The following is a 23,989-nucleotide window of genomic DNA, read 5'->3' on the forward strand; positions in this document are numbered from 1 at the left end:
CATATTTTAGAGAAGCAGTATTCTCCTTCGCCAAGTAATAGGCAATTGACATAGCATGAATTATTGATTCAGATTTCTTGCTGATAGCCGTCATGCATGTAGTTTTAAGATTTTCACTTAGTTTCAAATCCTGAATCACCTGTTTGTGAGCTGGTAATTCAACAGGTCTGTCAAGGGTTGATGTCCTGTAATTAGCATTTCCAAGTGTGAAAGAATTTTTTTGCCAGTTTTTTACACACCATCTGCAAAGCATCTAATTTTTTCATTCATTTCTAGCCATGGTCGATTTTGCTTCCAGTCTGAATTGAAAGAGTACATTTTTTTCTTCTTGGCATTAGATGGACCCTTAGTTTCATCACTGCCATCTTTAAGCACATCATCACTAGCATCGTCCAATACGGGATTAGCCAGAGGAAGTGTTTGTTCGCTGTCATTGTACCTACTGACAGAACTTCTGCACCCTGACTGTTATTAGAAGTGTTACTGCTAAAATAATGAAATAGTGTCTGAGTTTTAACTGGTTTAGCCATTTAATACTTGTCCCACCAAGCCAGCCTCAGTATCAAATGTGCTCTTCTGACCTATGTTATTAACCAATCAGAACTGAGCACATGACACAGAAATACGTGATGTATTTAGAACTATAGATTAAGTACAACATATTCGCCGAGAGTGACAACTGGGAATTTTACAGCAAAACATAATAAAATAACTCATTCTTAACAAACAAATTCACACAATTCTTATTTTTTGCATGATACTGCCCACAGAGGATTAAAAATCTTGCAGGAAATCTTAAATTGGGGGGGGGGGAGGGACTTTGCATGTTCCTAGATGCAACCCTGATAATACACTGGCAGATCTGGGTCTGTTCAGTTTATTAGGAGCAATTGGTAGAACAACATATACTCTGGTCTGCAGACACATTATGCTATAGCATAACAGGGTCTTTGTTGTTTGCGTGTGTGTGTGTGATTTGGATTTTTAACGTAGATTTAACAATTTTTCAGTCATATCGCTACGATGTCTGCAGTGTAACAGTTTATAGTGATGTCTAGCACTGGGGCAACATGCCGCAGACATGTAGCATGATGTTCCACCCAGTTACATTATCCTGACACCAGGCCGACCAGTCCTAATACTAACCTCTTGATGCTGAGCGCCAAGCGAGGCAGCTGTTAGTACTATTTTTGTAAGTCTTTGGTATGACTCGGCCAGGGATTGAACCCACGACCTCCCCATCCAAGGCGGATGCTCTAACTACTAGGCCACTGGAACAGTTTTGTTGTTTGCAATTTGACCCGACTTATAAGTGAATTAAGATGGTAAGTTACTTTATGTAAATCATTCTTCTGTGCCAATGACAGAAAAGTATTACTACAAAAGCATGACATTCGTGTGATAACTGTCATTATTAAATTGTACAGACAACATGAGCACGATATTGTCCTTTAATGTACTCTCATTACTTCTAAGAACTAAATGTAGATTAAGGGATCAGACCACTAATTCGCTGTTCACAGAACTTAAATAAAAAGTGAAATCAAAATTGTGCATTAGGTTGGCATACCAATAAGCTTTTGATACTGAGAGTTTTTTGTTTCAGTCCTGAAAAGTCGGTGAGCTTCAAGTTAAATGGGGAATTCCCTGTTCTACAGCCAATGATATCACCTCACACCAAGAGTTCATTATGATATTTTGTCAGTAAGAAATTAATACAGGATATAAAACTAAGAGCAAATATTTTGTTGCTAACTATTGTACACTGTTTAAAATTTGTAAATCAATAATGGATTTTTTTTTACACATCCCTTTACCAGTCAACAAGTGTATCAAAACAGCAAACAAATGTGACATTGATCTGCTGTTGCATGATGTGCTAGCGGATCAGGCTCTATGTTGTTTGTTCCACTTATTGATTCAAACAAACTGCACACATCCAGAATACATTTTGCAATGGCAGAAATGACTGTATCTTGGGGTCGGACTCGATTTATAGATGAGTATATATGGTAGTGTCCCGTTAGTTAATGACTAAAATAATATTAATTAATGACTAAAATAATATTAATTAATGACTAAAAAAATATTAATCATAATCGTCAAGCAGCATTAAATTTTTGTTACTCAACATATTATCAAAATAAAATGTTTTAGAGTATTTGATAAGTAATGTTTTGTCAAATTATTGTTTTGAGGATACATATTTGTTAAATGTAATTTGCTTGCCAAAATTTGTACTCACTAAGATGTTGTGATTTACAATAATATTTTTGTTTCATTTTATTCTTGACTACATCATGGTTTCTTTGTGAACTTACCAACTACACTGACACGGTAACCCATATCAAAAGAAGTCTGCTGCCCATTAAATAAACTCTGCAGATCTATAACTGATTGAAGACTTCCATTGTTGACATCGATGCTAAACATATCAAGGCATGGCACTCTGTGATCCTCTATCTCCCTTGATCCTCCCACTAAAAGCAGCTTGTACGGAATATGTCGAAATGGAAGCTGAAATACCAAACCTATTTTAGAGAAATTGTTGAAAACAGAAAATAATGATACATATTTTTACAAGACCAAATGGCCAGTTGAGTTAAAAAGAGTTCCTTTTTGTGCAGTTTTACTTTTTTGCTGCAAGTATACAGAAGATGCATCAGAGATTTTAGATAATTTGTTTCCACAATGGAAAGTAATCTGTCCACCACAGACCATGCATTGTGGTCATCGTGTGTCCACACTATGGATCGTACTGGACAGATTAAATCTTACTGCCCCAATTGGAAAGCTGCAGCTATATAATTATGTAATAGAGGATGCCCTCTACATTGTGTGGAATTTACCTGTTAAATGATCTAAAGCAGACAGTGCAGATTACTGTTTATAAGTTGGATACAATGCTGTTTAGTATTCAAAGACTTTGCAAACCAAAATGTATTCATATACATGTACTGCAAGAGATGAAAGAATATATTCTGAGCAAAGAATCCTATGAGAATATTTAGGTGCATCACAAAATATAAAAAGTTGTGTGAGTTTGATGAACAATTGGGGGGGGGGGGAGAAAAGATGAGAGAGAAAGAGAGTCATCTTTAAACAAAAAGAAATCACATGTAAATATTAGCTTGTAAAGAAAGACGTTAATACAATATGTAACATGACTGCATGGCTTATTTTATTTGGTTGATAAAAAATAACATGAGAAATGATGTGATTTGTTCTTTTTTTCAGTCATTCCCCATATAACTTTTGAACTGTTTGTTTGCATGTTGATATATAATGTAGTATGCAGCAGCTATCCTAAATACAACACCTAGTCCAGCTTCTGTGCAGTACTTTCATCCCAAATATACATCCATGTGACACATTTTTCTCAAGAACTTGACATGTGTTTACTATAGCCCTACTGTTTGTATTCAGACCGAACTAAGCACACACTACTGTATCCGTCTGCCAACAACTCATGTGTGTGTGTGTGTGTGTGTACTTATGATTCCTGGTTAGGTCATCTGACAAGTTTAATATTGATAAATGATGAAGCAAGCATAATCACTTATTTTTGGTAGGAGTCATACTTGTATGTACATTTGTTATTTTCAATTCATTCAGATGCAACTTCATTGATAAAGTACATTCTGTCAGTCCACATAACAAACACTTAAACGCTTCCCCCAATGTCCCTTGATTATTGTTTAATTACCAATTTAGATACTAACCTGTTATACATTGACCAATTATCCTTTTAACAGATCATGTGAATACAAATGAAAAAGTTTGTTGCCAAAGAAACATGCAAAATGTTTATTTAGGTCAGGGTTTAGCACTTAAGCCAACACTGTGAAATTACTGAAATTATGTCCATAATCCCTGAACAGTGCTGAAGTTTTGGGAACCAAAACTGAATTTTAAGTCACATGAACAAACCATGGACTCTGATGTAGAATTAAAAGCAATAATTATCCAAGGTTAAATGTCTAAATATATACATGAATGCATTATAAAAAGTGGGGATATTTTGGAATGTGCTGAAGTGGAAAAAAGGTTTCTCTATATTACAGTAGCAGTTATTTTCTCCTGACATCCATTGCATCATCTTATGAAACTGAATAGAAATGCCTACAATTAGTTGTGAAATGAGAATCTGTAATAGATATGATTGTATATACAGCACAATAGAAAACCTCAAGGTTGTGTACATCAGTTTATTTTTAGCTTCTTATGTGTTAATTTCTTCTAAATCATATTTTTGGAGGGGTTAGCTTGTACTGTTTTACATATCAATATTTTTTTTTTACCTAAACATGAGGCAAAATATGTTTTTGCTTCAGAGGCAGTTAATCCAATTTTTTCTCGTTTATTGTGAACCTTTTGTATAAATTCCGGAGTTGTCTCATATAATGTCAATGTGTCCATTCTGGTTACAGCTGCAACGCTAGCTCATTCAACTTTCAATCTATTAAATATCTCAAGTTTTTATTTCAATATGTTAACCATGACCAAGATGTTCGATATATGCAAACTAGAAATCATAAGAAAATAAGAAAAGGACAATAACAGCAGGATAATAACCCAAACTAATTACTTTAATTGAAAAATCAATTTTAAGCAGCAACTTGCTTACTTATTGAGAATAAAGAACATATTAAAATTTTATTTGACAATTTTGTCAGTTGATTAATTCCAAAATGATGATAATTCCATCACATTTAAAAAGTGCATACTCTCTAATGATCAATGTCACTTTCAAAGTAATAAAAAAAAAACTACAGATAATGCCAATCTTACATGTATTTAAAAAGAGAATGCCCTTAGTGTAAATATGACAAGTCTGAATTTCCCTAATCTGTAAACAGAGCTTACCCTTCATTCTCAACTGCTGCTAGATAACATGAATCCAAAATGGTATTTCTATTATACATCTATATTTCAGACAGTCTGGTCAATAGTGAAACTTCTGAAACAGGGACTCATAAGACCAACAGTACACGGTCGAGCTACAAAACTGATGCATGGATGCATTTCATTAACTGGGAATACTGTCAATTCAATTCTATGTGCAAATGTGCAAATTTACATGTATTTTGGGTCTGCAACAAGTCATGAACATGCCCTGTGTAAAGAGTCTTCGAAGTAAACATCATTTTTATCTCAGGCTTCTCATAAATTTAAGTAAAGAAGATGTTAAAGCTCTTTGTAAACAGTACAGATGTTCAAAGAAATCAAATAAACTCTTAGTAGTCCACCACTGAAAATTACAATTTCCAAAGTATACATTTTTCAGGGTACAGGGTGGAGGGGTAGGGCAGGGATGACATAAACTGCATACCCAAGTTTCTGGCTTCTGCTGCTGTCGATGCTGTTGTATCCAGGATATGACTTCTGGGTTTAATTCTACCAAAGGTGATGACATTATCACTTCTAACTCTTCGTCCTCAATATCCTTCACATGGATGCAGTCAAACAGAAGCTGGGAGAACACAGCGAGTCTGCCTGACCTATCCTGATTAATCCACTTCTCTAATGCTTGGAACACTTCCAGCTCACTACTGGTATTCAGCATTGGGTCTGAGAGATAACTCTGAAATTAATGAATACACTTAAATAATGAAGCATAATACAATTTTCTGACAGACTGGTCTTGTGGAAGGTACTGGCTCAGAATCAGAGGGTCCTGGGTCAGAGATCATGTCAAAGTATTCTGAGGGCACATAGTTGCCATTACCTAAAACCTAACAGTTTTACTTTACACCATGAAGTAAACTCTGCCAATACTCAACAACTGTCGTCCTAATCCCACTTAAAGTCATCAACATTATGCCCCGAAAACTGTGAATATTGTATGATTTGTTGCATAAAGAGTTAAACTGGCAATGTGTAATACCATTTTCCTGCAAAATATTCACCACTGAACCTTTCAGAAGCAAGTGAGAAGTCAAGTTTTTCAAATGGGCATTCCATACCATTACAATGAAACAAACCACAATGTTTCTATGGGAACCACCCGAAGCATGATGTTTACGGAGTACATCCTAATAAACAATCCAACCAAATTTGATAAAACTGGCTCTGCCATTCTAGAGAAGCAGAAAGACAGGTTTTCAAAATGGTTGTTAATGAAGCCACAACCAACACTACCAAGTACAATTTTGATAGACCATGTGTCATTCATAACAAGATTAATCAAAACTAACTAAACAAAGCAAACAAAGATTTCACATATAGTACCTATGGACACCACATCATAGCTAGTGTCACCTTAAACAATTCTCATAAAGCATGTCCTAAGAAACATTCATACTATATTTTATCAAACCTGGTTCAGTAGTTCAAAAGAGCAAGTGCAAAATAGGCTTATCTTCATGGCTGCTAGAGATGCCACCCTGAACACAATTTTTCGGACTATGTTCTAATACAAATTCCTACCAGGCTGGGTTAAACCTACTCCATCCAAAAGAGGAAGTAAAAAGCGGGTTTTTCATATTTGGTCGCTAAGAAAGTTACACCACTGCTACATTAACCACACAGAACAAAATAATTGTAAACCCTGCAAAGAGTTTGATCAAAACTCACCTGGCAATATTTGAAAAATCAAAACTAGCTATGTTTACAGACAACAAAAGATAAATGCTGGATGCAAGGCAATACAACAAGTTCCCATATGGCCAAGTGAGCTAACAAGGTCTGCCAGGTTCAAACATTTTCTGGGAAAAGGAAAAGAGTCTGAGAAAGAGGGTCTGTTTAAGTCTGGGACTCAGAGAAAAGACAACATTAGCTATGCTGATAGAGATGTCTACCTGTAATGGTTCCTTCTCCAACTCCACAAAATCTATAGCAATGGGCCAGATATTGGTGAAATACCAGAGGGCATGCCGACGTGCCATGTTATAAACAGTGTTCAGTGAGAAAGTCTCTGCTAGAAGCATTATATCCAGGCAGGTCTGGTTGTCAATTCTCTTGGTCAGGTCCTGGCAGCACACACTGATTGCAGAATTGATCTGTACAGTAAAAAATAAAAAATAACCAATTTTGTCATCATTTCTGTCCCGTGACACATATATTTTACGGAATGTTTCATCCTCTAACCATGCTAGGATGATAATTCCGGTATATGACTTTCATAAACTTGAAATACACAACTTTAACTCAAATTTTTTATTTCCAAGTGTGACAAAGAGCAATGTCTATATTGCAGCTTTACTTCAAAGTGACATAAGTGATATCTGTTGTGATCATCCATGCAGGATATGGAGCAATAATGTAAATTTCTAGCTGGCCACTGTGGCAGCCATATTGATGTAAGGTTGGCATTGTTTAAAACCAACTATACATCATTAGATGCCTTGTGGTGAAAACATTGTGTCAATATGACCATTAATTCTGATGGAGTAGCCATAAGAAACTTTTGCTAAAGGACGGACAAACAGGCCATCCCATAAAGGTGTTCTAGTATATGACCAGATCAGCTAAAACTAGGGTGATATACCTACCTAAATAGATACTAATTCATTATAATTCTGCAGCAAAATCTTAGATAAAAAAGTCTGAAGCCTGCCTCAATGCCTATTCAAGATACACAATGACACATTGTTGATTTTAGCATCTCAAATGAACTGTGTTGAGATTGCAATTGTAGAACCCTTCAAGGCAAAAGGTTTCAGTTGTATGTTCGAAGTTTTGAAGCTCCTAAAGTATTACTTTGACCCTTTTGGGAATGAAATTATCATCAGTGAAATTGGAGCTTATTTTTTTTCTTCAGTTTTATAGATTTTGCAGACATAACTGACGCGTGGGAGTGTAACTATGTGTGACTTCTCCCACATTCATGAATATTTTTGTAGGGGAATGTTACAGATACATATGAATCATTCACTTCCACAGCCTGAATTTAATACTGTACATGTTGTACCAGATACTGGTACATGGATTAGTGAAAATAGTGGTAAATACATAAGTCTGTATAGACACAAAAGTGTACATCATCATTACTCGGATTCAGCCAATGTGGGTATGTGAGAAAGCTTGCCAGTAGCTTCTCGAGGGTCGGTGGTTCTTTCCGGGGTATTCCCCGGTTCTTCTGCCACCATTAATACTGGCCGCCATGTATAGCCTATCGTGTGCTGAAAAATGGTGTTAAACCCTACAACAACAACAATTACTAATGATAAATCTTTCCAACATGAACAAAAACACTTTATTTGGCAGACTTCTAAAAGCAGTAATTTAGAATTCCAAATATTACCAGAACATAACTTTTATCACCATCTGTCACAACTCTGTCATGTAATTGACTGGGAGCTCTGTAATCTCAAATGTAACAGGGTGTTTTTTTCAGACAGCCCCCCTCTGAAGTATGGACTGCATTTTCCATTTTGTAAAAATAAAAATTAATGAAAAAGCAAAATATAATATGAATATTTAAGGTAAACCTATTTGTATTCATTATGACCTACATAACAGTGTCACCAAACAGCCCATCAAATGATAATAATGGTATAATTAATTGGTTTAATGTATTTGTTTGGATTAATGACCCAGCATAGGTAATATGCTATGGTTCTTATGTTGTTGTAGTCCGTTACAATTCCTAAAGGGAGACAATTTAGGATGCCACAACCAGGCAAGTGTTACAGGGTGGAAAGTAGACAAATCTGGAGAACAGAATTGCAGAATTTATTGTGAGAAAGGCATACTGAAGGAGTGGGATCAAGTGTTGGTTATTAAAGGTCCTGGACTGTGCATGTATCAGTTTGAAAATTTTCCTTTGAACAAGTTATCAAAAAACTTTATGAGATACTGAGACAGAAAATGTCAAAATGTTTATAGCTGCCCCAGATCACCATTATTTTCAGCATTGAAGCTTCATTGATACACTGTCATGCCAAAGCGAATATATCATCAGAGATTTCTGAAAGCATTAGTTATTTTTCACAGAAAACAATTCTGAAAACTTATATTCCAAACATGCATTTCAAGTGCTCCACCAAATTCTCACCAATTTTCACAGTTATAATCAACATAAAAGCAGATAATTTCAAGACAAATGCTGATTGGTCAAAATCTTTTGGGGTAATGACCACCAAATGTTCCAAGTTTTGGTCCAATAAGCAATCTACATTTTTATTGCTCCTGTGTTTAGCTCTCTAAAACTGGCTTGACTTAAATGGATCATTTAGCATGGAAGTTGGTGGAAATTGAGATCTTCAGAATTCTTTTAAATGCAAGTTGGTTACATTTTTCTTGTGAAAAGTAATTACATACTTATATAAAGATCAAATGGACTCTACTGACAATGTATTAATAAAGTTGCGCAGTCTTGAAAATACGGATGATCAGGGACAATGCCTGACCAGAAGAAAATCACAAAATGTAGACATTCTCTGTCTCTTGACTTCTCCCATATTTAACTCTTAAAGATATGTGATAGTTCACTGAATAGGACAAGTATGACACCAACATTACTGAAAGGTTTCATGGTAAACACATAATCAACCAAGAAATCAAGGGCTACGTCTTGAGTATTATTAGAACGATGAGTAACTCTTGCAACTCACTTGTTCCAGGGGCAAACGCCTGGAAAATGTGTCCTGAGCCCTGAAATAACACATCATATGATGAAAATCTAGAAGGCAGAAAATTGCTCTAATTCAGTATTGTCCTTAATGAAACCTTTCTCTTTCCAATGCTCTGGTAGCCTAAGTGGTTAGAGTGTCCACCTTGGATGCAGGATGTCATGGGTTTGAAACCCGGCCGAATCATAAAATTTTTTTATAAAAATTATATTAGCAGATGCCTTGCATGACTTTCAGCATTAAGAGGTCAGAGTTAAGACTGGTCAGTCTGTTGTCAGGATAATGTGACTGGGTAGGACATGATGCTATATGTCTGCCAGCATGATGCCCCAGTGCTAGACATCACTATAAACTGCAACACTGCAGACATCGAAGCGATATGACTAAAATATTGTTAAAGCAAAGTTAAAAATCCAAATCACACACACACAGAGACTCACACAAGATAGAAATCTTTCCACCTATTTCATAAATTTCACTTTTGTCAGGTTCCCTATATGCACAAAGTGGCAACATTTATAAGGGTTTTTTAAAGCATGATTATTGTTGAAGATATTTTTTGGCTCATAATGATTTTTTTCTGAAGATACATTCTTGCATAACATCTTAAAGTAAATTTTGTAAAAAAAGTTAGTTTTTGCAATCTTTAATTTTGGTGGTAAATGATTTTTCTGCCAAAAATTTTAATATTAAACACCTCCAAATTTAAAGAATTAAATATATGCAGTGTAATATGCAACCTGATACATGCAAACTGCTGCTATAATGCTGGTTATATCACTGCCAAGTAGGTCCAACTGTTCCCTCCCTGTTATGAAGTCAAGTAGGGATCTGACTGCTGTTGGCTGGACTCCATGCAGCGTGATGGTGTCCGACTGGCTCTCCAGCATACCGCTACAGAACATGGCCCTAAAATATTCGCTGTGCTTAGCAAGCACGGCTTTGCTACAGTAGAACTTATGGCCTTCAACCAAAAGACAGATTTGAATGTCCTTTTCTTCTGCATGATTTCCAGGGCTGTTCATCTTCAGTTTTTGATTTTTAATTAATATTTCAGTTCTGAAAATTAAAAAAAAACAACGAAAGTCTAAAATTAATGATGTAGAGTACAATTTATGTATGAATGCTTTGGGGATGTTAAGAAAAACAGTCTTCTTATAAACTAAAATATAGTGATATAACTTTCAGTCAACCGGCAGGTGCTATAATTTAAAGACACCAAAGGGTCCACAGAGATGTTGTTCTCGGGTTTAATGCCATTTCTCAGTGCAAGCTATACATGGCAGCCACAATAATGCATGGAGGATGAACCCAGGAAATCCCTGGTAAGAACCATCGACCTCAAAATTCAAAACAATGGAGTAATAATGCTACTGAAGTCTGTCTGAAAGACCAAGAAATGCCTGTGAACTAAAATAAATTTTAATTGAAAATTTTACTTCTGCATGAAATAAGAAGATTCTGCTTTAGTTTCAGCAGCCTGTAAAGAAAATAAATCCACAGTTCAAGCAGAGGTCTTTGTAGGATTTGAAAGATAGATGTCCTGGACCATGTTTCTCAAGACAACAAGTCCTGTGAATGGACAACTATCAGGGTTTTCAATAAATGTGTACCCTCGGGTTTTGACATGTGGAATTTAAAAATGACCCATTTTTGATGCACGGAAATTTGGACTTGTGCGTCTTTTTGATGCACGTAGATTTTGGCTGGAACATCAATCTTAAGTACTCTTGATTCGATTCCAGCTTAGTTTCTTACTAAGAGTATGCGTGTCAGTTATGAGTGAGTGATTGAGTGAGCAATGATCACAGTACATGATGGGGTTCTAACATTGATTCCCTGCCAAATGAACCAAAGTTTCTTGCATTCCTCCTCGACTTTGGCCAGACAACTTCTTGAGTCATTTCACACTTACATGTGAAGAGCACTTATCTTTGATGAGTGAAAGCAGGAAACTGACCCATTTTTGATGCACAGAAATTTGGACTTGTGCGTCTTTTTGACGCATGTAGATTTTAGCTGAAACATCAATCTTTTAATTATGCTTGATTCGCTTCCAACTTAGTTTCTAACTAAGAGTATGCTGTCCATAACAAATTTACTGTAGGTGGTACTGACTGACATCTGCTTGACAATAGTCTAGACCTAGACAGCCAATAATATCGCACCAATGGAGGATATACATGAACTGGGTGGAGCTAACAGTTCAATGAAGTCAGGATTTAACTGACTTAGGTTGGACTGTTTTGAGATTATGTTTGAAGTTTATGATAGAGGAAGAGGAAACAATTATGACATGACTGGACTGCTTTTCAATCAAATATCAGCATTTGTATGTTTATACATCAAATTATAATCAACTGGTCAGAAGTGGAGCAAATCATTATGGTGGCTTGCAAAGCCAGCTGTCAACAGAAGTGGACCAACTTGAACTGTTTTACTGGCAAGTTGCTTCATTTAGTGGGATATTTAAAAGTTCAGAATCATTTATGACTTCACTGGATTCATTTCTGACAAAACATCAGCATTCGTTTAAATGTGCCTTAAATTATAATCAGTTAGACAAAACGGCAAAATATGGCTTCTCACTAAGCCAGTTTTCAGCGTGGGATTATATTTTATTGGTAATTAATTTGCTTAAATCGGCAAACGTTTAAAACCTCAAACATTTTAATTAATGGATCAGTCAGAATTTTTTTTAGTGGCGGTTGTTGTTGTTATGGGGTTTAATGCCATTTTTCAACACAAGATAGGCTATACATGGCGGCCAGTATTAACGGTGGAGGAAGAACCTGGGAAATCCCCTGAAAGAACCACCGACCCACAAGAAGCTACTGGCAAGCTTTCTCACATATCCACATTGGCTGAGCCAGAGACTCGAACCCACGCAGACAGATGTGAGATGGCAGTGATCTTTGATGGAGAGCACTTTGAACCACTTGTCCATTCGGGGTCTCCTTTTTTTTAGTGGACATGACACTCAGTGCATACATCTGAACTTTAAAATCAGAATGACGCAAAGAAGTATATTTTCTTCTCAGTCTGTCTCCGAAACAACCTGGCAGTAATGAATTTTCTTACCCCAAGACTCCAAAGAAACAGAAAGACAGTGTCAGCTCTGAGGAGGAGGAGAGCCAATCTCCGAAATTTGTTACAAAACTTAAGAATGAGTGGAAAAGTGAACTGACAAGTCTGTGATCTTTGATATCTGAATATATAATAATGTTCATAGTTGTATGGGTACATTTTTGCATCTAAAATGATTTGAGAAGCTGATAATATGCTGAAAAGTTGAAAATATAATAAAGTATAAAATAATCCTACATCTGTTTCATGTACAAAAAATACAGAACATATACATGTAGTTACAAAGAGAAACACTTTTACAAAAATGAGATTGTACATTTCTTACAAAATAATGTACAGGTGAGACAATAAATTATAAAAATCATTGGTTTCCACCAATAACGAGGAATCACAGCTATGGGCTCATGACTGTCCTAAAGAATTGACTCTCAAGGTTTTGACTCTTGAGATTTTCATTTGACTCCTGAGATTTTGGGGTCAAGGGTCAACTGACTCTTCAGTTTGGAAATCTATTGAGAGCCCTGACCTTAGAGAAAATATTTAAATCAAGAGTCCGGTACCAGAAACTGAAGGTCCTAGATTACAGGTCCGACACTTCACCAAATGAGCTACGACAGCTACCATACTAATTACACCCATTTCGTGAACATATAAACAATAGTCAAAGAAACGGAGCTGAATGCAAAAACTGTTCATAAAAAAGGCTGCAAAGTAGATTACTGTCACCTATTTATGCCTGAACTAAGTAGGACCCCTCTTGATGAATAATCCCACCAACTTTGATGACTGGATACATAAAGCATCAGAGAAATGGAGCATATCAAGAACTGGTCCAAGACAGCTTGGTTGTTTGGCTGATTGTAGATTTTATGGCGCACTACCACAGGATGGATATATAGTGCCACAAAAAAGGTTATATGAACATTTATGTATCAAAAAGGTTAACAACTGGAGAGTGATAAAAGTACAGTAATGAAATGGCAAGGACAATACATGAAGATTTTTGATCAACAGGGTATGTAAATGATGTGCATAAACGGTAATTAGAGACTAAAAGATAAATAGGGTACACACAAAGTACATTTAAGAATAAATGTTAACTTTCTTCAAAACATCTTAATACAAAACTCATCAACAGTATCAAAAAGTTGCTTCAAGTACTGAACATTGTAGTAGCAATCACATCTTGGCTGGAGTTCAAAATAATCTATCTAAAAGTGCTTCACGATTTAGGGTTCACTGCTAAGAATCCAAGTCAAAACAACAGACCAAAATGCAAAATACTTAGTGTTGAAACTTCTGCTAACAAGAACATGCCCGATATGTGATACTTTGCCTATGCTTTACAGGCAAGAAAAAAACAGGAAGAAGCTAAAGACACATAATGATCTTTAATGCTGCAAAACAAGTGGCAATGAAAAACTTTTGATGTCTGTTGAGAAATATGATGCATCCATATGCTGTGACTACATTGATGACATACCTTTTTTAAGTATATGGAATAACATGAGACCAACATAACTTCAAAGCTTTAATGAATTAACTGAACAGCTGGATAGTGAGATGCCTGAACAGATGGAGGGTGTTACAAAGACAGGCAAGAATTCAACAAATGTCTCACATGTTCCACCGGGGCATAAAAGAGGGGTGTGTGCATGATTTGGATTTTTAACGTAGCTTTAACAATTTCTCAGTCATATCGCTACGATGTCTGCAGTGCGACAGTTTATAGTGATGTTTAGCCTTGTCTCCAATTTCATTGCTTGAAAAAAGGGTTCTATTATTTTACTATTGCAGAACACTGACATTTCTGTACTTTTAAAAATATGAACAGAAATAAAAAAATATATTAAATTGACTTGTGTGTTCATTTGCCTGTCAAAATGTTCACATTAACCAATTTGTTTTCCTCTAGGCCCTGATGTCAAGCATTGTCCAAATTCCTTATCATTTTTCAGACACAGGCACAGGCAAAGTCTATTAAAAAAATCCACTTGCCCCAACTTAAAATCTACTTACCAGAGAAAGCCATGATAGTTATTAGTACTGACATGTCCATCTCGTCCAGAAAAATGTAATGGTCGGTCCCTTATATATTTGATATTGTCAATTAACCCTCATTCATATTCTTATGAAGAGGGGCATACAACCAATGAGGTTTCCAACAATTTTAGAATTAATGCATGCTCAGGTGGCAAACTGTAAACAATTGTGGTGTACAATTCAGCTCTTTCAATTTCTGACCATGTCTTCCATGATCACAGCCTATATGTATGGGGCCTTGGAGTAATTTTATTTTCTAAATGCAGCAAACAAGTTTACTCAGAGTTGAAACAAGAAATGAAGTTGGAGAGGCGTTGATTTTTGTTAAAATATATGTAAAAACAGTAGGTTCAAGTTTATAATTTGTTCATATGCTGGTACTGTGGATGCATCACAATAACAGAACACACTCTGTATCAATAACAAATCAGCAGCTACAAACTCTTTCAACTTAAATGGATCTAAATATAATTGTTGTTGTTGTTGTAGGGTTTAACGCCATTTTTCAGCACACGATAGGCTATGCATGGCGGCCAGTATTAATGGTGGAGGAAGAGCCTGGGTAAACCCTGGAAAGAACCACCGACCGATGAGAAGCTACTAGCAAGCTATCTCACATACCCACATTAGCCGAATCCGAGACTCGAACTTACGCAGAGGTGAGATGGCAGTGATCAGTAACGGAGAGCACTTTAGACCACTGGGCCACTCGGGGCCCTGATCTAAATATAATGTAGCAATTTCAGTTTTTTGAAGGTGAAAAAACCCACTGTACTGGGGGCTTTTATAAGTTGTGAATCCCTAGCTTTAACTGTCTGTCTTATCAGTACTGTTCAACACTGTTAACAAGCAATGCATTACCATGTTGGTGTGAACAAGGGACAGCTTGTTACTATTCTTGTATACAGGTGCTAATTATATGTGACAAGTGAAAGACACAGAACAGAAATAATACTATTCCTATTCATATGTCACAAAGTTGATAGCTTTTGTTACAATTAAGCAGATGATCTACTAAATTTGGAGAGATTTACAAATGGAGTCCAGCAGGGATTTGAGGAATTTACCAGTATTTCATGAACTTCAAAATAAAAACGCAGCATTTTCTCAATGGGCTCAAGGTTGTTTTCACTCATATTAGACATCACGTTTTTTAACGGGCGTAATTGGCAACTTACTTAAAATACTAGAGGGGAGGGACAGGCAGAATAAATGATATCTAAATTTTGAGGAGGCCTCTGGCATTGGGCTATCAGATTTTCGACCTACAAGCTGTACTTATGATTATGATTTGCTGGTTAGGTGATAATTACATGAGACTGATACATACTGTTTAGCCAAATTTAATGAATGCAAATATGTATTCATATATCATTCCTAAAAGTTGGCTTATGAAAGATTTGTATGCATGTCACCAATTTCAAGATGAGAACTGTTAAGTAAAGGAATAAAATAAGTGTTCATAAATTAGTGATAGGTGCTGCCACTTGAGAATACTGGCAATCAAGATTAACATTTTATCAAAACTGCAACCTCATTACACCTGGTGCTTTCTCTGCTTTCATATGTTAAATGTTGACATTAACACATCCAAATGCATTCACGGTTGAAAGGTCAACTATCCATATTTGGCATATGACACTTGCAGTGTTTCCCTTTACCCTCATTTGTGCTTCAGAGATCCCCCCCCCATTTTTAATTGGACCCCCAGTTTTGATAACAAAGTTTGCTTTTTACTCAGTCTGAGCCCCAGTTTTGACGCCAAGGAGATTTTCAACCCTGTCTTGCATCCCTAGGGGATACACTGCATTTGTGATTTTCCACATTATACTGGCAGAAATAAATAACAGACTGTTTTGTTGAAAATGCATAAAATCTCATTAAATGAATGTATATGCACACCTATGCTGTTTTGTAAATACTTTACAGTTCACTTTATGAGAATAATGATAAAATGTGTACAAATATAAAACCCCTGAATTATGTTCTTTCTTTTAGAGGTCACTCGTGACAGCAAGAACCATAACTCTTTCTAGCACATGGTTACGTAAAAAAAGCAAACAATGAAACATGATATAAATTGAGTTGAAAAAACACACACAAAAAACTTTGTATTTATGAAAATGCATAAACTTTTAGCAAAACTTTTGTTGTGTAATGTACTTCAAGGTTTGACCCAACAAATGTCATTGAGAATTATTGAGATATTATTACACTGTTGGGCCATCTACTCTAGGCAAGATTCTTATCTAGAGACTGTTATTCATACTGAAATTGTTCCATTTAGTTTAGATGAATAAGATGTAAAAGTTTAATCATTTTGAAGAATATGGAAGCGTAGGAAAACAATTTGTGACATTTTCTGTGAATATCAATAAAAATATTGCCATTATGGTCAAATGGAAAAATATGTGTGGTTCTGATTAGATTGAATTTTTTTTTACAGTAGATAGTTGTACATTTTGGGAGGGTCTGTAAGGATTTAAGTAAAGCAGAAACTAAAAAATATGCATCATTTGCATCCTTAAATTAGCTTTGATCATAGGTATAACCGTTTGTTAATTTCATTTTCTGAAGAATTTGTTTTTTTTCCACAAATTTTTGTTTTGTTTTTATTATTTGGCCTAAAGAAGAACATAAAATTAATCTATTTCATTTCTCAACTAAAAACACACAATGACAAATCTTTCTTGAGAACTAAGTGCTGGTTCCTTTTTCTCTTTATTCCACACTTTAACACTTGCCTCTACTTCATAAGCTGTATAATATTGCTCAAAATAATGGGTCAGAATTATTTTTATTTTTTTTGTTCACTCATTTTATTTTAAAGATACTAAAATTTACAAAAAATATCTCAGTGTAAAAAGTATTTAAAAAGGCAATTTACTAAACTGTAATTTCATATCAGTGTCTATATGTACAAGAACACTGAAAAGAATAAGAACAAATGGTTTTTTCAGTGGCATATAATTTCAAACTGTGTATAACTCAAGAATATATGGTATTCAGGCAAAAAATGTTTTGGTGGGTACTTGATAAAAAGTATTTTACAAAAGGGTTCAAAAGTACCCAGAACAAATAAAAGGTAAAGTTACTTGTATTCTTAAAGCTGAGTGTTCACAAAACATTTCAGTATACACATATGCAGGAAACATTCAAATTTAGCATGAAATAAAATGAGGTCAAGAACTTATAAAAAGTGATCAAAAACCAATATTAAAAATGGTGGACAGTACACGTATTTGAATGCTTTGTGAATTTATTTTTAAAAATATCAAAAAAGGTTAATTTTTTTAACTTCTTCCTGTTCAAGTTATGAAAAAAATACTCCAATTAAATTTCTACTCGTGTATGACTCAAGATTATGGTATTTCATGCCCCAATGTTAGGATGACGCATGGTTTAAAAAAAAAATCACAGAAAAGCTTCAAAGGTACTTCCACGTAAAAAAATACATTTATTCTTAAAGCTGAATGTCCATAAAACATGTATACATTACCAATTTGTAGGACATGTGCATATTTCCAACTTGAAACAGGAAGAGGTGAAAAAGCTGCAAAAAAGTGACCAAAGAGTGAATTAAAATTAGTGGACGGTGCCGGCTGTACTGGTTCTCTGTCCCTTTAAAAAGCTGAAAAAATGGCTCACTTTTTAATTCGTCGACTCAAAATAAAACCCAAAAATATATTTAACATTGCACTGTTTTTAAAATTAGGATAGGTAGGTGTATATATATATATATATATATATATATATATATTTTTTTTTAAGTTTTTTTTTTTTTTTTTTTGGCGAGTGGGAGTATACTGGGGTCGGCGAACCGGAATTTTGTTGTTTTTGTTTTAGCCTTATGCAGAAAACATTTAATTTTTTCATATATTTTAACATTTCAAATAAAATATCACCCCCTGTTGCAGCGTAAATCATTAAAGTTTTGAATAAGTTTTAAATACCCCCCCAAAATACTGTACCTCTATGAAGTATTGCACCCCTCGAAAATAGGTGAGCCTCGTTGGTTTCGCACTCTACAATTATTCTTTTTGTTTAGCATGTTTTCTTGTAACAGAATTAGGTCAAACTAAATTATTAAAGAATTTAAAAGAGACATGAATAACTTTTTGTATAAAATTCGTCTGGAAACAGTCAAGGAAATATTGTACAAATTTATATCGCACAAAGTGCCAAAGTCTTCCCGCCACTTGATAACGGTTGTCAATAATAATGTAGCCGATTATTTGAAAACTAAGATAATCCGTAACTATTTTTTGGAGTCAACGAAAAACGCATAAAACTGCAATACTTTAATAAATGTACGTAAAAGACCATTGGACTTTGTTATTGCACAATGTTCTTATGGTCAAAGCTGGTGCAGCGTACAATTCACTGTCGGTACAAGACTGCTGATTATGAAATAGTTAAGGAATGTGTCTTGTAGGATTATGATTTGGTACCCGAGGCACATCGACAAAGGTTTAAGAAATGTAGAAAAGGAACTGATTATACCTACGTCGAATTTGCAAGGGCAAAGGATAACTATTTGACAAGTGGTACTCAGCCAAGAAGGTTTATGAAGTTTACGATAACAACAAGTGGCTCATATTAGTTGAAGAGTTTAAGAATTACATCCATGGTGATGTCAAGAACTATCTTGATGAGCGAAAGGTGGATATTTTGGAAAATATTTATCGAGCGGTTGATATTACTCTGTGACTGGCCAAGTTTCATTTGTGAAAAGGTCTTTCTGTCGGCATTCTTTTGGTAAAATACGTCATCTCATTCGTCACTGTACTGACTATTGGCAACAATGTAGGAAGGGGCTGACCTCAGTCAGACCAAAGAGCGGGAAAAAACCTAAACCGTTTGGCGGGACATAGACATATCTAACACATACAACATACAAACACAAACAACAAAACACCTAACTACAAAAATGTTTAGGCAAGAAAGCAAATCTTTTCGAGATATATAACACATACATCATGCAACATACAAACACAAACAACTATACACCCGAATAAAAAAAAGACATAGGCAAGAAAGCATATCTTTTCGAGGCTTTCTTCTTCTTCTATTTTCTCCATTTCTTCCACTATTTCCTCACTTTCTCAATAATTCCTTTCTTCTTCTTTTCATCTTCTGGTATCCGGCCAGGATGTCCAATAGATCTAAATTTCTCCTGCACCTTCATCCAGTTTTTATTCAGTCTTTCAAACTCCTCTTTTTCTTTCTGTTGTCATTTTCCTGTCTCTCCTTTGCCCAGTTATCTTTAATGTTTTTCACCTCCTCTTTTATTATCTTTCTCATCATTTCTTCAGCTTTCTTTAGTTGGTCTAGCCCACACTTCACAAATGACCACTCTGCCAAATTCAATATATCTTGTAAAAAGCACCTGACTTTGATGACATTATAAAGTGCCTCCTTCAAGGTTCCCACTCTCACATATGGAGGTTGAATGAAGCATCTTAATTTCTCCACTTCCTCCTCTATATGTCTTGTACCAGATCCCTGGCTACTTCAAGACTGGTCACAAAGTCAAGGCTGCCTTGAAACTTCCATTTATCTGCAAGTCTTTCCACTACATACGCTCCATCCACCATCCAGTACCATCTGTCTTTTAAATTGTTAAACAAATCCATTGTCATCGTTTATTTAATGTTGAGTGGCGCGAATGACTGATTGATTGATAGATTGAATTAACGACATTTTCGCCCAACATGTACGTCGGTTTTATTCTTGCACAGCAGGATCTTTCATTACTCCTGGGAGAAGGAATAAGAGCCTCATCCCTCAGGCATTTATGTGTTCACAGAACACTGTTTAACTCAGTCGTCAGGTCGCATGACCATTATTTTAAGTCCCTAAGGACCTAAATGTAGGGCTTACAGGAGTGGGAATGGACCCAACACACACTCATGCCAAGTAGACGAATTTCAGTCTGCCATCACTGAGCTAGGTGTCAACCAAAGCAGTATGTGACGCCAGTAGCGATTGGTCGCCACTATGACGTCACATCGAGGCACCCACGCTAGACGGGTGGCAATAGTTCCACATCTCCGTAGTGGTACAATAGTCTGGGAAAGCAAGGGAGGAAAGGTACACGCAAACAGGCCCAAACGACACAGAACCCTCAAATGCCAGCCCGTATTTAATCAAATCTTGTCCAGTTATTCTAATGTACATAAAAAATACCAATAATGTGTAAGCCACCTGTGCAATTAATCCTATAAACTGAGTCTGAAATTTTCAAAAATGATTAATAAATAAAGTTAGAATTTTGTGTACAAAGTGTACATCGTAACACTGAAATATACTAATCAGTTAAGTCAAAATGACTACAAAATGTTTAGAATCAAGCATAAGCAAAAAAATAGTAGTGAAATTTTGATGGCGGTACCGAAATGATCAAATCAGGTTATAAGATAAAATTTTATCTAAAGCTGTTTCCAGCCAAATGAAAACTGCGTGATTTTCTAAGGCAGTTCTGGTAGGTTGCTCGACCTTTTCAATATCGAGTATGCCCGGGGTCTTCAGAAGTAAGGCATAACTTGGTTAACGGTGAACTATCGTCCAGTCCTACATTCGTCGCTGGCCCCACTCTTGAAAAGACCGCTCCTGAGGGTCCACATCGACGACCGGACCGCTACTTCCCAGCTGGTATGTTCTTGCTTGAGTACTGCAGAGTAAGGTTCCCTTTACTAACAGCAGTATACTCCCCTATTGTTCAAAGTAGAGACCCGTTGTCATGTACGTATTGACGGACAACCGTCTTTGTTGTGCCACAATTCTGCGGGTCCCTTTGTCCGCTCGTGCAGCATGCTTTCCATGAACCCGTCATGCAACTTCGTCACTGTACCAGCTGGGGCTCTGAAATAACCCCTCAATGGCGCCTTAGAAAACCATGGTTCAGCAAGGCAGCTTTCCAGCAAAGTACTCCTGCACTACTGTTAGCCGTCCCGGGCTAAAACATCAATCCTTGTTGGGCCGGTGGATCATCATTTTCCCCAGTCTTCGTGGTAAATTCATAGCGGACGCTAAGATGTAGTGTTTCACGATGTTAGCTGGTTGACGTCATCTTGCTGAATCGAATGATCGAATGATGATGATGAGCGCGAACGATCGGTCGGTCAGTCGGTAGTTTTAATTAAATCGTATTCGCCCATACGGCATGCACAACTGGTTAATGCCCCGTTTGGGGCTGATTGATTTTTTCGGGGGGGGGGGAGCAATGGTGCCACTTCCCTCAACGCATTAATGCACTCAGAGTGTTGTTTGATTAGCCGACAGGTCGCGGGCCAATATGTCCCTTTCGACTGTATGGAAGGCTATCTCGAGTAGGATTGGACCCAACACGCACTCAAGGCAAATAAATGTATGTGTGTCTGTATTACTGCAGGATAAGACGTCTCGCAGGATTAGGCATTGATCTTATGACGTCACCCCGGCTCCGTGCGTACACGCTTATCGGGGCACCCGATTTATAGACGAGTGTGAAAGCGAACGACGAACGCTTTCACTTTATAATGTCAAGCACGGACATGAAGGAATACATCCCTTACACTCCCTTCACATATGATCTACTACCCACACAGGGGAAGAGTACAAAACAAACCGCTTATGTACTATCCAAACAAAGGTACTTTAACTCATACAAACCCAAAACAAAACCACAATTTATACTATCCACACACGGGAATAGGAAAAACAAACTTAAAATATACTATCAAAAAGCACAAAATCTACCATCCACACACGGAAACGAGAACAAGAAAAAAAAAACAAAAAAAAAACAATCAGAAATACACTATTCACACAAACTTACGATAACTCATAAAAACACGCACTCTACTATCCACACACGGGAAGAGGAAAAACCCAAACCCTAAATATACTATAAAAAAATCACAAAATCTACTATCCACACAAGGGAAGAGGAAAAAAGGCAATCCCTACTATCCACACACGGGAAGAGGACACCCCCCCCCCCCATATCTACTATCCGCACACGAGAAGGAGAAAATAAACTACAAATATCTACTATCCACACATACGTACGCGAATGCTTACAAACCCCAAAATCTACCATCCGCACAAACCAACGCTTGCTCATACCAACACACACACACACACACACACACACACGTACGCGCATGAGCACACACATTCACACACAAACACTAATATGTTTGGCAGCTTAATCAGTCTGTTTTCTAGAGATCTGGTTAGGCCTAAGAAGGGCTGGGTTTTTTTAAAACTCCAAATGCACCTGGTTAATGGTGAAACCTCCCAGGCCGGGCACCACATAAACAACGCCGACTCCAATCGTTGTCCCAATGTATTGTTGTGGTTGGAAGCGCAGAGTGGGTTTGGTTGTCTTCACTATCCCAGTCATCCGTTTGAGGGATAGTGAAGACTCGTTTTTGTCTCCTTCGTCTATTCTGTACCCGTGGATGTTGTGGTCGCTGAGGCTCTCACTCTTGTCTTTCCTCTCCAATTCCGCATCCCAATTCTCTATCTGGGGAGCCACGGGTCTTGGTGGTGATGGTAGAGGCTGTGGTGCTTGTCGCTGGGGCTGTGTCCTTACCATGGGCTTGACTTCGCTGGTCTGTCTCAGGATGAGGTGAAGCATGATCCTTTCTTCCTTTTCCTTCTCCTTTTTTCTCCTTTTCCTCTAATCCTCTTACTCAGTTCTGGCACTTTCTGCAATGACCTCCATGGCTAGTTCATTCAGCAGGCGCCGGGCGTACTCCAGGTGCAGCTGTAGTTCTAATAGTTTTGAAATTCTGCTCATTTTTTATGCTGACAGTCAACGATGGTTAGCCAGACTGACGAACGCTCCACTTTATATGTCTGAAGCACGGATGTAAAGGAAAACAACACTTACACAAAAACTAGCAATACACACACCACCATCAAAACATGGACCGCACGAACCTAAAACAAACAGTCACGTTCACTGCTTTCCTACAAACACACTTTATTTCCATCAATACAAACAACCCTAAAACAAACACACACCCTATATTACAAAGTAAGGAAAACGAAGTATTTATAGGAACACTTCTATATTTTGACGTAAAACAGGGAAACGAAGTGTTTATAGGGGTACTTCTGTATTTTACCAATAGACAAACACAAATACACAGATATTTGGCAATTTGACTACTATCTCTTTTCGAGATTTTTGGGGTAGTCCTGAAAAGGGCTGTTTTGTTTGGGGTTGTGGCAATTTCTTATCGTCTAAGATTGCTTCCCCGTGTGAGTGCAGGCTTTCTCACATGATATGG

At 36.6% G+C, this 23,989-nt stretch overlaps 1 protein-coding gene across 2 annotated transcripts; it reads right to left on the reverse strand.

The window, feature by feature from the left end:
• Positions 1-83: 83 nt before the first annotated feature.
• LOC149771661 (kelch-like protein 21) lies at positions 84-18,437 on the reverse strand. 2 transcript variants are annotated; one of them, XM_089948245.1, is made up of 5 exons: positions 18,205-18,437; positions 10,316-10,634; positions 6,801-7,001; positions 5,333-5,584; positions 84-2,517 (listed from the first exon to the last, which is right to left on the reverse strand). In XM_089948245.1, exons 2-5 carry the CDS (start codon positions 10,598-10,600, stop codon positions 2,299-2,301), a joined length of 957 nt encoding a protein of 318 aa, XP_089804371.1. In that variant the 5' UTR covers positions 10,601-10,634; positions 18,205-18,437; the 3' UTR covers positions 84-2,298. The 2 variants fall into 2 exon arrangements, with proteins under 2 accessions (XP_089804371.1, XP_089804372.1); XM_089948246.1 differs by lacking the exon at positions 10,316-10,634.
• Positions 18,438-23,989: the final 5,552 nt, after the last annotated feature.

This window comes from Sinohyriopsis cumingii, unplaced genomic scaffold (genome assembly GCF_028554795.1).
Source record: "Sinohyriopsis cumingii isolate HCF-2022 unplaced genomic scaffold, ASM2855479v2 utg001742l, whole genome shotgun sequence".
NCBI lineage: Eukaryota > Metazoa > Mollusca > Bivalvia > Unionida > Unionidae > Sinohyriopsis > Sinohyriopsis cumingii.

Bases quoted from the DNA above. Each gene is read 5' to 3' on its own strand.
- LOC149771661 (XM_089948245.1), bottom strand. From the start codon at position 10,600: ATGAACAGCCCTGGAAATCATGCAGAAGAAAAGGACATTCAAATCTGT. The intron at 5,585-6,800 runs GTAGACATCTCT...CATTAATTTCAG, and splicing joins TGGAGAAGGAACCATTACAG to AGTTATCTCTCAGACCCAAT. The intron at 2,518-5,332 runs GTATGCAGTTTA...TTGGTATTTCAG, and splicing joins AGCAGAAGCCAGAAACTTGG to CTTCCATTTCGACATATTCC.